The 13,398-nt window shown below is 35.6% G+C and overlaps 2 protein-coding genes across 3 annotated transcripts in view; one reads left to right on the top strand and one right to left on the bottom strand.

Annotated features, from left to right (window-relative positions):
• Nucleotides 1-57: 57 nt before the first annotated feature.
• Nucleotides 58-9,824, top strand: LOC145501958 (endophilin-A3-like). 2 transcript variants are annotated; one of them, XM_081481306.1, is made up of 10 exons: nucleotides 58-229; nucleotides 332-400; nucleotides 2,833-2,905; nucleotides 3,714-3,857; nucleotides 4,355-4,488; nucleotides 4,831-4,897; nucleotides 5,257-5,351; nucleotides 5,851-5,954; nucleotides 7,011-7,260; nucleotides 8,037-8,715. In XM_081481306.1, exons 1-10 carry the CDS (start codon nucleotides 185-187, stop codon nucleotides 8,202-8,204), a joined length of 1,149 nt encoding a protein of 382 aa, XP_081337432.1. In that variant the 5' UTR covers nucleotides 58-184; the 3' UTR covers nucleotides 8,205-8,715. The 2 variants fall into 2 exon arrangements, with proteins under 2 accessions (XP_081337432.1, XP_081337433.1); XM_081481307.1 differs by lacking the exon at nucleotides 8,037-8,715 and adding an exon at nucleotides 8,724-9,824 and having other exon boundaries at nucleotides 72-229; nucleotides 7,011-7,219.
• A 3,053-nt stretch (nucleotides 9,825-12,877) lies between these two features.
• LOC145502109 (NADH dehydrogenase [ubiquinone] iron-sulfur protein 4, mitochondrial-like) overlaps nucleotides 12,878-13,398 on the bottom strand; it is an 8,734-nt gene continuing 8,213 nt past the window's right edge. Inside the window, exon 4 of the mRNA XM_081481392.1 lies at nucleotides 12,878-13,139. Coding sequence (XP_081337518.1) covers nucleotides 13,036-13,139 — 104 coding nt within the window. The 3' untranslated portion in view covers nucleotides 12,878-13,035. The remainder of the gene's footprint in view (nucleotides 13,140-13,398) is intronic.

Here is a 13,398-nt window from a genome sequence, read left to right as displayed (position 1 = left end):
TATCGTCCGCCATTTTGAGTCACGTGACTAGAGCCCAGTGCTTGAGACGAAGGAAGTGAGAGCAGACGTGACCTCACAACTGCCTGATTGAAGGTTTATTTCGGTCAATTTACGTGTGTTTTTCCCGTTTGAATAACGTTGTGTGTCTACGATCAAGAAGTAGAAAGATCACAAGAAAGCCATCATGTCTTTGGCGGGATTTAAGAAGCAAATAAACAAGGCGAATCAGGTAGGGTTTTCGCAAGCAGGATCTCACTTTGACAGCATGGAGAAGACACGTTCTTATTCTCGACTGGGCTTGTAACTTTGATTTCCGTTTTGTGTCAAACAGTTTATGAGTGAGAAGATCGGCGGTGCCAAAGGATCGAGACTAGACGAAGACTTTATGGAATTAGAGCGAGTAAGTTCTTAGTTTAATGTAACTCCACAAAAGGCTGGCTTGGTGTTTTGATACCGCCATTTCATTGACTGCTCAACAAATGTAAACCTTAATGACTAAGCTTTTACTAACAGTTGATGATTCTGAATGATTAAAAGCTTACCTTGATACTGTTAGCCACCCTTACCTAGTGTGATAAATCATAATGGAAAGCACTTTCTTAGTTTCTCCCAGGATATAGATATTTTGTTTTGTCCTTCTCCGTTGTCCAAACTATACGAACATAAAAATGTCAAGCACCGCCTGATACCTTACACCGCTAACGCCATTGTGCCGATTATTTGCCATGTGCAGCATTATATTTGGGAAAATTTTCCCTTTGCACGAGATTCCCAACATCGTTAAATAATTTACGAATGTTTTGCCCAGCAAGAGTCAAACTTCGGTTTCCTTGTGTTGTATGTATAATGACTTCGAAAAATATTCATTGTTTTGATGCACCGCACTGTGTCGAATTCACGTAATAGTGTCATAATAGTAATCCCTGCTTGGCTTATTGTTCTTGACAATGTTCGCCAAAGAATTAATTTTCATTTGCGCAGGTCTTCTGTTTCTTGGTGTTGAAACATACATCGTATGTTTAACGCCTGCGGCAAAGTTCTAGTCGCTACATCAGAAGGGTTTTTCGCTTTCTTGATCGATGGCTAATATTGGAAACGCGGATTTCCAGATCAACTTTGTCTTTAGTCTTAAATTGATCTTTGATAAGCTTCTAATGTTGAGGAATAATATCGAACTGGAATTTGGGTCATTATTTTGATACCATTGTATTTGATCCATACTGCAAGTATTTTACATACTTGTTTATTTTGAAAAAAATTACGTGACCGAGCAGCTGAACATAGGCCAGTGCCGGGGGTGGAGGGGGGAAGGGGGAAGGAAGAGCAGGAGTTTGAAATAATGATAATAGTTTACCTCCATAATTTTCTTGTAATACATTATTATGCATTTAAGGTGATGCTAATGTTCTCGCAAAGACTTTGTGCGTCTGACCCCAGTCATTCGAAGGCTGGATAACGTTATCCACCGGATAAATCGCTATCCAATGGATAAGTCTTAACAAAGCAACCCAAGCTACATGTATCTGCTGGATTGTGATTTACCTGGTGGATAACATTGTCTGCCTTTCAAACAACCTGGGCTGGACTAGTCTTGCTCTCACAAAATATGCCTGCATTCTAGGTGTATTTTGAATAAACCTATAAAAGCTTTAAAAAGCTAAACGGTTTAACAGTTTTTTTTGGCAAGTTGTTTGTCAAAGCCTGTGTAATTAGGCAATAAAAGGAAATTAAGGTTACTGTAGACCTTCAAGGGTCTATTTTGTCCAAAATTATTTTTTACACCAAATTAAAGACTTCTACCTTATCTGAATTTTCCAAAAAAAAAAATTACTCTAAAAAAATTATTTAAAATTATTTTCCCATATTCTAGTAAAACAAACAGGCCGATGAATTACACGTTTAGTTTTTTTTAAAAATGTGTAAATATCCACACGTGACTCGGCTTGCCAAGTAGGCCTGTCTAAGGCTATCCTGCTATCATTCCTCCTTTTTTTCCCGTTTCCTTCTTTACCATTTATCTGCTGATTCAGTTTATAAACTGCTGAATGTTTCACCGCAGACTTCGCTACCTCTAATATAAGATATAAAGGTATAAAGATATACCGTAAATGTAAACATTGCACATTCATTCCCAGGAAGCATTACTGTAGCCCGCTGGGGAGTTTAAAGCTGCATTTCATTTGGTTGGTGGCATGGCCACGTTGACAACCACTTCAGTGAGGTGCGAAAACTGTGAATTTCTTCGAGGCTGAAAACTCAAGGTTTATTTTTGCATGAATTACCTCTACTCAAATGAATTAATAGGGTATTTAGATTCATCGGATTTTAACAAAACTTGGTCAAAATCTCAGCGCACCAAAGTTTGTGAGGCTTTTGCGAAAATCGAAATATTTTTCCTGATGTCCCACTGAGTAACAGCAGTCAGAAAATTTCCTATTGTGCAACTTTAAAAGGATTTTCTAAGCAACTCCTGATTGATAATGTCCAGTCATTTTGGATGTCTGCAGTAACGCAAAGGCTGGTAATTCAGTTGAGCAAGTACAGTCATTTTTACATTTAAAGGCTTGCGTGTGCCTATCAAAACAAAAATAGCAAAATATATTCTTATTTTGGATTCTACAGTTTATTAGCTTTACAATGATATATAGTTTACCATGGTTTTCTTTAAATCAGCATGTAAAGAAACCATTTTCCAGAAGGCACCCCTGAAGGTCTACAGTAACCTTAGACACATGGGAGGCCAAATATTTGTACATGTAGTACACAATACCATGTTGGAGTTAAGTATGCTGGTACATATTAATTCTATATTACATATTACATTCTTAAAAGAAAACTGATGTTACTGCAAATCTTGTGGAACATGTTAGTGGCAAAACAAAGGAATACCTTCAGCCTAACCCAGGTAGAGTATTTACTGATGATACATTTTTTGTAACTTGTTATTTTATTGTTATTAACAATTTATGTATCAATAGCATCAAGAGTAACTGCTTCTGGCTGGGGTCTAGTTTTTCCCACGCATGGAGGGTAAAATTGTAAAAAGCACTCTCTGGTAAAATATGATTTCAGGGATTTCAACAACCCTACTGCTGTCATCAATGGATAAGGATGTGCGAAAAAGTGAAAAATTTAGAAATTGTATTATATAGATAAAGCTTGAAATCAGAAACCTCACGATTTGTTTGAAATTCATATTGAATTAAACAAAACATGTTTCGGATGAGACTTCATCTATCGTCAGTTTACAATAATACCTTACAAAATGAGCAATGTTAATAGTCTGTGGTAATTATCATAGAGTCGCAAAAATTTGTATAAATTTGAAAAATTTAAAATGCATAATAATTATTGTAAAACAATGACATTGTAAAAAAAGAACTGGAGAAAATTGTGTCAGAAAAGTTAACGTTCGTTAGAAGAATGCCATTTAATATTGTTCCCTAAGCTGGCACAAATTGTTGTTAGTAGCTTTGATCATTTTTGCTGTGTTCCTTACCTCAAACTTGTGTTTTCTAGTGCACAAAGAGTACCAGTACTTATTTTCTAGGTGCCAATTGAAAGGATCAAGACATGTCCACTGGACAAAGCAATATCTTGAGTAATATTATTTCATAATGTAAAATATCTATAATAAGTAAAAAGTAGTATCCAGAGAAGTGCTATGAAATAGTATCACAATACTTGATGATGTTATTGTTTTTGGATTAAAGCTGCCAGGGCCAAGCTAACAATGCAGTCCACTGTCCACAAAGTACGTGGTGAGGCTAAAGTGTCAAGGTACCCTCAACCAGAAGGACAGCTAGGAGAGACCATGCAGAAAGGAGGCCATGATCTTGGAGATGAGTCACTTTTTGGTAAGCTCACAAGAACAAAACAATTTTCAAGTTTTCAGAGCACAGATCTATAGTGTGTGCTGCATGACAGCCACCATAAGACTTAATACAGCTGTAATATTATTTTTTGGATTACATCAGGGTGTAATTAAGGAAAACAAATTTTTGGGTTTGCCCTTCAGGCAAGCTCTTACTATATGTACAGGATGTACATAAATTATGTACTAGCTCAAAAATCATTCTTACTAGCCCCAAAAAGTTTGCCTCTTGCAGTAATTAAATCTCAAAAACTTTTTTCAAAACATTTCGCACACCCATCGGGCAAGTGACAGACAGATCAAAATCCTCTAGGCCAAGCTATTGGATAGAACTTTCATTGCACACTGTACATGCATAATGTGCATAAATTTTGTAACATGAAGCTTACAGCCTCTTTCCCATTTGTACACCATAAAGACAATGCAGAACTTTTGCTTACTACATGTACAACTATGTGTATTGATTTCATAATCCTTCAGGCCAAGCACTCAAGGACACTGGTGAGGCATTTTCAAATCTTGCTGAAATTAAAGAAGCACTTGACAGCAATGTCAAACAGAATTTCCTGGACCCTCTTGATCAGCTCAGGAACAGGGATATCAAAGAAATCATGGTACAATAACATTTAAATATCTGAAGTCATGTTGCATTCACCAGTCAATGGATTACATGATTGTGGAATTGATTTTGTTCCTTGTTCTTTGTCGTACATGTACAGTGTACTAAGAACAAAATGTATTTTGTTTTATGAATGAACAGTCATGTCGCTACATGTACATTGAGCATTCACATTGTTGTATTTTATAGTGCAGATGTATGGGAAAGAAAACTGACCTTTTACTATTAGTAATTTTTGTAGCTGGGTGCTTTAAACAAATCATTCAGATCAGATTCAATATTGAAATAATGGTAACTCAAGTTTTTTAAATTTATTTTTATTTTTATTTCTTGTTAGCATCACAGAAAAAAACTGCAGGGAAGACGGCTTGACTTTGACTGCAAGAAGAGAAAGGGACACAAAGGTACAGTGAAGATTTACTTGTCATAAATGTTTATACAGTGTATCATACTGACTGTGCACATGTAAAACATGAAAAAGACAGCTCTAATGATTGATGTTTTACTAATACTGAAATAAAAACTGACTTAAAACAACTGGACTTGGTAATTGCATGGCATGTGTCTAACATTCTTATTGTATTGTCATTTTTTAAGTGTAATATCCACTGTTTTCAGTAGAAAGTTTGCACCTTGTTTCGCATGGCATTAGTGTGACAGTTCAATCAACTGTCAAGCTACAGTTGTGCTGCAGTCAAACATAATAAAATTGATAAAGCAATGTTTCAGGAACCACATCTTACCAGTTTATTTTAATTTTTAGTCCCAGAAGAGGAAATCAGAGCCGCAGAGGAGAAATTTGAAGAATCCAAAGAGATCTGTTACAATAGCATGTTAAACCTTATTGAGACTGCAGATGTAAGCTTACAGCTTTTTCCATTAAAATACATATAATAATTATGATTAGTGTATTATAATTTTGATCACCTTGCAAATTGTCCTAACCTGGAATATATCTGTGTCTGATGCATGAATGTACTTTTAGTGATGTACATTGTACATTGTATGTATCTGTATCTCTTGTTATTACTGTCTTATTATTCTCTTTGGAATATCTCATATACATGTATACCTGTATGAGTACATACAGTTTGCATATGCTGGTCAGTTCCTCGCATTTGCATTCTCAATCTGTTCTTAGTCTCCACTTTAAACTTAGAAATTCTAAGCTTAGTTACTAACATTATTACATCAATAATAATTATTATTGTATAGTGTATTATGCTTCATTAGGCTTTAATTATTCATTTTTTTACTTCATGTACTGTACATTCATGATACTCAAATCAATGAATTATTTGGAAAATTGGACGGTGTTAAACTCTATAAAATGTGGAATGCACTGTTTGGTCAACAGGTGGAACAAGTTAGCCAGCTTGCAGCTCTTGCAGAAGCAATTTTTGACTACCACAAACACTGCTGCGATGTCATGGAGAGTCTTGTTTCCACTTTAAATGACAAGTAAGTGAACTTCTAGGGCAATTACACAAGACTTAGTTGGTGCAAATATTTGGCTTGTTCCAATATAAGCCAGTTTTCAAACTATGATTAGTCAGCACAACAGTTGTTTATCTGAATCCCATGCAAAAAATTGGCTCGATTTGTGAAATCTAAGGGTGGGTTCCTTTGGGGGTGATCTGGATCAGGATCAGTGATCCATGATCACTCAGATCATAGTTCATCAAAGGAGCTGATGAATCCATGACCAGAGTAGATTCATCGGTTTCTTTGATGCACCATGATCTGAGTAATCTTGGGTCACTGATCCTGATCCAGATCACCTGAAAGGAACGTGCCCTAAATGTCTTCAACTTCAACAGATTGTCAAATTGGACAGCAAAGTGTAGCATGTAAACTAGCCTTTGCAAATTTTGTAATGCACAACTTGGCTTGAAGAGAAAAAAACAAAAACAAAAGAGGTCTCAAACAATGGACATGTGTCATGTAACTAATAAAATGGAAGTGACATCAGTAGCATGCTAGTATTAAACTACTATACATATTTTGACAGTTTCTAAATTAATTTAGAAAACAGTACTAAGAAAATACTTGCACTAATTGGTTAAAAATCATGTTTCTATAACTTGATGGAAACACAGAACTAGCACGAGCTGTCGATGTAATGATGGCACAAGTAAAGAGAATTTACATTTTGATAATCAAAGTTAAAAAGTTGTTTTCCTCTTTTTTTTGCCATGGTGTTTTCTAAAAGAAAAAGAAAACATGTTCTCTGTGTTTCTACCGAGTTACATGTATAGAAACACTCATGAAAGTTTGGGAGAACTTGAAAAAGCTGGGGAAACACTCGCCTATGGCTCGTGTTCCCACAGCATTTCTTGTTCTCCCAAACTTCCACTCATGTTTCTATAACTCAGTAGAAACACAGTACATGTTTTCTATTTCTTAAACGTCAGTTAGTTTATAAACAGGTGCAAATGTTGCCTATAAAGTATCATTCAGTGCATGTACATCTACAAGTTACGATGGGGTGGAAAGTCATTTATATTTATTCAACAGGGTCTCAGAAGCCTCTAGTCGTCCACGAACTGAGCGTCGATCTGTAAAGAACCATCATGATGAGAATGATAGTGATGAAGAAGAATCCAGGTCTTCGTACAGCTTTTCTCCTACACCTGAACCTGTCCCATCAGCACCACCACAAGAATCCAATGAGTCAGACTCCTATTACTCAGGGCCCTTTAAAGCAATGTATGACTTTGAGTCAGGTAAAGCAAGTAGGAAGGAAAAAATACATGTACCATTTAAAGTGCCTATGAAGAAAAAAATAATTGCTGCTGATTTGAAAGGCTTTTCAAAGTAAAGAAGAATGGCCTTTCCCTTTTTGGAATATTGTTTTTCATTCTAGAGATATTCACGTTTTTGTATTATGCAAATGAGGAAAGTGATGACGTCATAGGTGGTTTCACTTGAACAGTAAAACACTAATACAAGAATATCTCTAGAAATATTGGAGCAGTGTTCTTCAAACTTGGCACCACAAATGTGCATCACAAAAGAAACAGAATGACACCTTCTGTGTTGTTGCCATGGCAACTGTTCTGGCTCCAGTCTCTTTCTGTGAAAAAACAAATATGCCAATTTGCAACCCTTTGAAAAGGGACAGAGGGTCTTGCTCGGAACACACATGATTCCCATAATGTCTTAACTCTCCCCAGTAGATTGTTGCGAGTGGATGATCCTTGTTTAAGATAAAATCTGGTAATGTTAGTTTTAATTAAAACAGGACCAGCGGCATAACTGTTGTCATGGCAACGGCACGACGGGTGTCATTTTGTTTCTTTTGTGATATACATTTCTGGTGCCAAGTTTCAAGAACACTGCTTTAATATTTCTAGAGATATTCTTGATTGAGTGTTGAACTGTTTCAGTGGAACCACCTATGACGTCATCACTTATAATACAAAAACGTGAATATCTCTAAAATGAAAAAAGATATTCCAAAAAGGAAAATGCCATTCTTCTTTACTTTGAAAAGCCTTTCAAATCAGCAGCAATTATTTTTTACTTCATAGGCACTTTAAGTGCAGGGGTTTCATTAACATTTTCAGCAGGAGGGGAACTGGTTTTCACATGCAGCAAAACTTTTCAAACTGGACTTCTTTGTTAGAAAAGCATCCCTTTAGATGGTCAAACCAGGCGGGCAAACCATCCTTGCAGCCGTCAGTTTGCTTGGTGTCCAGCCTTAAATGAGACCCCTGAGTATATTATGCTGAGTATAGTATAGTATACTGTGAGCACTGTTTTTGCTGATCTCTCTCCACTATGCACACAGTCGTTGCAGTATGCAGCTTTCATCTAGTGTTTAGAAATTCAAGCTTGAAACGTAACATGAGTACCTGGCCCTCAGTTTAACCATGTACAACAGAATCAGTGATCTGAACCAACAAGATTGATTTACACTGCAGACATTGTACAGTGAATTTAGATGGAATTAAAGTCAAATAAGACTCCTCTCCTGCCTGTGGTGGTAGTGGGCAAGTGAAACCTTTAGCTATTATCGACTTGAAGCAAAAGATAAAATTAATTTAACCAATGTCATGACTCAGTCTGTTAAGCTAACTTTGATTGTTGGCCCTTTGCGGTGGTTGTGTGTGTGTGAGGAAACATGGTAACAGAAAATAGATGAACAAATTAGGCATTGTTTTAAACCTTCCATGTACCTGGCTGAGTCCTACTAACATCTGGGTGTCTGATCTTGCTTCTTTCCAGAAAATGATCAAGAACTTGATTTCAGTGAAGGAGATATAATTCAAGTGGAGGAGAAAATAGATGAAAACTGGCTCACTGGCACTTGCAATGGCAAAACTGGAATGTTCCCTACTAATTATGTAGAAAAAATGTAATTTGAATGAAAAAAATGATAATTAGGTTTTCAGTGGCAGTGGGTTATGAATCTGGAAGTTTTAAAATGCAACAGAGCAGAGATGTAGCTAAGAGCTGGTTAATAGCATACATGTAGCTCACCAGCTGAAACATGGCACATAACCAGCTGATCTAGCTGCTGCTCAGGGCATTCTTAACTACATCTCTGCTGACAGACTTTTGTTATATTCCATTTGTTATATTCCATTGTCTGAGGATAATTATTGAAACAGGAATTAATTATGCATAACTGTACAGCCGCATAAGACAAATATGGCACCTTCATGTGGAATAATGTGTTCAATTAGATTATAATATAAAACCCTTTTAAAAATGCTTATGTTAACCTATACAGTGACTGTGCCAGCATGTGAAAGCTTATTAATACTAGATGTAAAGCTTTATCAAAGCACATATTAACAAGCTTACCAATGATCAGACTTGTTTCCATGGTGACAGAAGAGAGCATTAAATGATAGCCTTGTACATTCATTTTAGTTTGAATTGCTGTAAAAAAGTTCAGAATCTGGACCTTTTTTCTAATAATTGGTTGTACGACCTAATTAGACGACATACATGTTACACGACAGTATATGCTGATTAGTTTTCAAAAAAAGGAAAAGGATGTATGCTCTTTGTGTTGAAACAGTTTTAATTAAACACACGAGCTGCATCATGAAATAAATGCAAGCAACCAACATCTTCACACGATAATTGAGAGTGACTTTCCTTCTAGAACAAGCATTTAGACCACTTAAAACTGTTGTCTAGTAAATGTAAAATGAGCCTGAACTATAACAAAAGCACTATGCTATAATTAACACTTAATGACTGGTCCTGAGGGGAACAGTGAATTTTGTTTCCCAAGAGTCTCAATGTTTCCGGAAATGAAGACGAGGGAAACATTGAGATTGGAGGGGAACATTGAGGTTGAGGGAAACAAAATTCACTGTTCCCCAAGGGACCAGTCATTAAGTGAGTTGTTATATAGCAAAACAAATGGGTCAAACCAGTGGAAAACAAATAATCACTTTATTGACAAATGACGTGCAACAGCGGTCAACATTTCGCAGGTAACTGTTTCCCGTTTGAAGTTATAGTTTTTGCAATGTTGCCCGCTCGTGGCATTTGGCAGGAAACAGTTTCATTGTTAGATGTCATGTGACCATGAACTAGCCAATGAATGGGCGTGATGTAGCAGGAAAAACACCAGCTACATAACAAACTATGCTATAAACTACACAAGGCAAAAAATTAATAAGAAACAAACAGATTTAAGATTTGGCATCATCAATTTCATCTCCCCTGCTGCCACGAAGAAAAATATGTCTGAGCTCAGGTTAAGCATAATTATAATTATTAGTAACCATTAGTTCTAAGTGATAATTTTGACATGTAACTTGGTTTAATTATTAGCAGATGTTTTAAATTGTTTTGGGTATTATTTTAATCAACAGGTGGCATTTATACCAATATTAATAATACTTGTCTTATTATAGTATGTACTGTAAGTTTAAATTGCACAGTTTGGTTCACAACTTATGTTCTTAAGTTGAATATTACATGTGATATTTTGCAATAGAACAATTCACTTCCAAGCTAAAGCTGCTGAACATTCATGTATTGGTTAGAGAATAACATTACATCAGCTCACATCCATTCAAAATAAATTCAAGGTTAAATTTTCAGCAAAAGTCTGGATATTTATAGTGTCAGCCGGACTAGTCAGTCTGGAATCAAGTATGATATCAGGTATTTTGATACCTGATATCATAAAAGGTCCCCATATCTATCTACTGCCTTGTAACATCCGTTCTTTTCTCCCAGAAAGTTGCTTTACTTGTGGTTAACATAATCATGTGTAGTGTTTGTAACATGCAGGACAATGACACTATTCCTCTCCCCTAAAGATATGGCATATAATTTCTCTTTCAAAAAAAAAGAGCTAAAAAGCAAAACTCATCAAGACTGAATTTTACAGTGGACAAGAGTTGGCAAAAGTATGGATGTCACAATTGGCAGCTATTAGTAGTAGTAAATTTTATTTTGTCTATGATTGATTTTTATTTGAGCTTGAAATGATTATGCGAAACAAAACACAATTTACAACAAATAAACAAATAAGGAAATTATTTTGATTGGTTTAATGAATGTTCAACACACACACAGGTTTTGGTTGTGCCAGTGAATCTAGCAACAGAGTGAGAGTTGTACATGTAAGAGCGCTTCTGACGTAGTGAAGATTGAAAATCAGAGTCAGAGTCATACTCTCAATGGAATCCAAGTTGGAAGAATCAGAATTTTCTAATTTTCTGATTCTGTTCTCAACTCTGTCCCTTATGATCCAGTGATAACTACAATGTAGATTGTTGGAGCCGGAAGAACCAATCACAAGGTCCAAAATTGAGCATAGTTATTGGTTTATTCCTTGGCTTCTGCTTTCAACCCCAACAATGTAGTTTTCAGTGGTCCAACTATGTTGGGTTAATTTTCATTAGATCGTATCATCACTCTGTGCAAGTTCTGATTACAACTCAGACTACAACTTGGTCCCTAGTGAAAAACCAACCTGGAAGACAACCAAAATTATGTTCTCCTGAAGTGGAGATTTCACTGATTTTACTGCCATGAAATCTTTCTCTGCTGGTTATTGGTCTGATTGTAAATATCCTTGTGAACTTTTGACATAAATTGAGAAATCAGAAAATTTATACAGGTAATTTATGAACTTCTCAATTCCATACTAAAACTGGGTTGTTCAAAAGCTGGTTAATACTAACCCAGCATTAAAAGTTAGAGTAGGTTGGTGTTTTTTTTGTTGGAGGTGGCTGATTTTTGGATATTGTCTACAGAATTAGAAGAATAGCCCAGACAAGGAGCCAAGCCCTAGGAACATAGCTTCTTGACTTCCTTAAAAGAGATCCATACATGAGACTTGAAGTGGTACTATGACGAAAATCACATCTTTCCTATCTAAGCCATTTTAAAACATAAACAAGTAGCCTGCAGGAGAAGAAAAATGCTCTTTACTATTTTCAAATATCTCTTTTCGTTCCAGAGACATTCAAGTTTTTAAAATGTGCAAAATAGCCAAGTGATGACGACATACACTCAACCAAATATCGATCAAATATTATGAAGAAAGATATCTCGGCCAATTTGTATCAGAAGTGTTTGATTCTTTGCAGTAAGATTCTACTAAATATGCTACACAATATGGGCTGAACAGTTTTGTTACCATGGCAACATACTGGGTTCCAGACCTCCCCAATATTAAAGGCTTTTCTGGCCACCTTCGGTTTTCCATTTTGATATTTGCTAATGGTGCCTCATATGCATGATTCAGCAAGCATATAAATATGTTAGCTCGAGTTCGTGACCTCATTTAATGTTTTTCAAGCTGAAAATTACAAACATATTGAAATCAAGTGGCTGGGGACTGGAAAAGAGTCAGTTGCCAGGAGAACAGAATTTTGCATGTTAGTACGTGTGTTGCCTGTAGAACTATCAGCCTACCAAGTTTCAATGGTCTGTGCTGCAAATTGACTGAGATAGCTCTATTCATAGACTTGATATAATATTGGGTTGAGTGTATGACGTCATTAGTCATCTCATTTGCATATTTCACAAATTTTTCAAACTTTTAAAAATATCTCCGGAACTAATGCAGATGTTTGCAAACGGTAAACAGCATTTTTATTTTTTCATGGAATTGTATGTGATACACCTAAAAAATCAATGGGTTAAAAATTTGATCATAGTACCACCTTAAACTTGGAAATGTGAAACTTATCTATCAATCATTTCAATCCTGCCAAGGACTCAGTAGAAAAGGCCATTAGCAATTTTTGGTCAAAAGACAACAAACTTCATGGAGAACACTCCAAATTTTGCATACAAGTTTGCTTAGGTGTGTTAACCATTGTCCTCTATTTTTATACACTGACTTTTGCTTTGTTTTCCAGATATAATGAATGAATTAATATCAATGAATCTTCTAATCACTTGTCTCAAAAAGTTTATTTACAACACTGGCATTCAACTCTGTTACAGATCACTGTTTCATGACAGATTTCATTTTAGACGTTTTTACAACAAAAGAAATATTTTTCCCTTTACTCACACTTTACTGTTTTAAAAGAATCTTTTTAACAAGTCATTACTTAGTTGATACTCTTGTCTTCTTGTTCCAAGAGAAGTTTGCTCCATATGATTTTGCTTTCATCTTGACTTCATGTTTTTCATCAATTTCATAATTCCAACCTGGGAATTGAATAACAGTTTGAAAAAAACAGAGTTCAGCTAAAACAGGCAATGGGTAATAGTCTTATTATTTGTTCATTTTCAGTGCAACCTAAGAGCCATAGAAAATTAAAATCTTTAAGCCCAGAATGATCAGCCAATCAACAAAAATGTATTATATACAATGCCGCTTTATCAGAAACCAATTGTTTATAGCAACTGATGATTGTTTAGTTATTTGATATCTGTTATAAATACCTGGCAGTCTATTATTTATCAT

Source organism: Orbicella franksi, chromosome 1, assembly GCF_964199315.1.
Source record: "Orbicella franksi chromosome 1, jaOrbFran1.1, whole genome shotgun sequence".
In the NCBI taxonomy this organism is placed as follows: domain Eukaryota; kingdom Metazoa; phylum Cnidaria; class Anthozoa; order Scleractinia; family Merulinidae; genus Orbicella; species Orbicella franksi.
The sequence above is the reverse complement of the archived record's forward strand: the minus strand, read 5'-3'. Positions and strand labels throughout refer to the sequence as shown.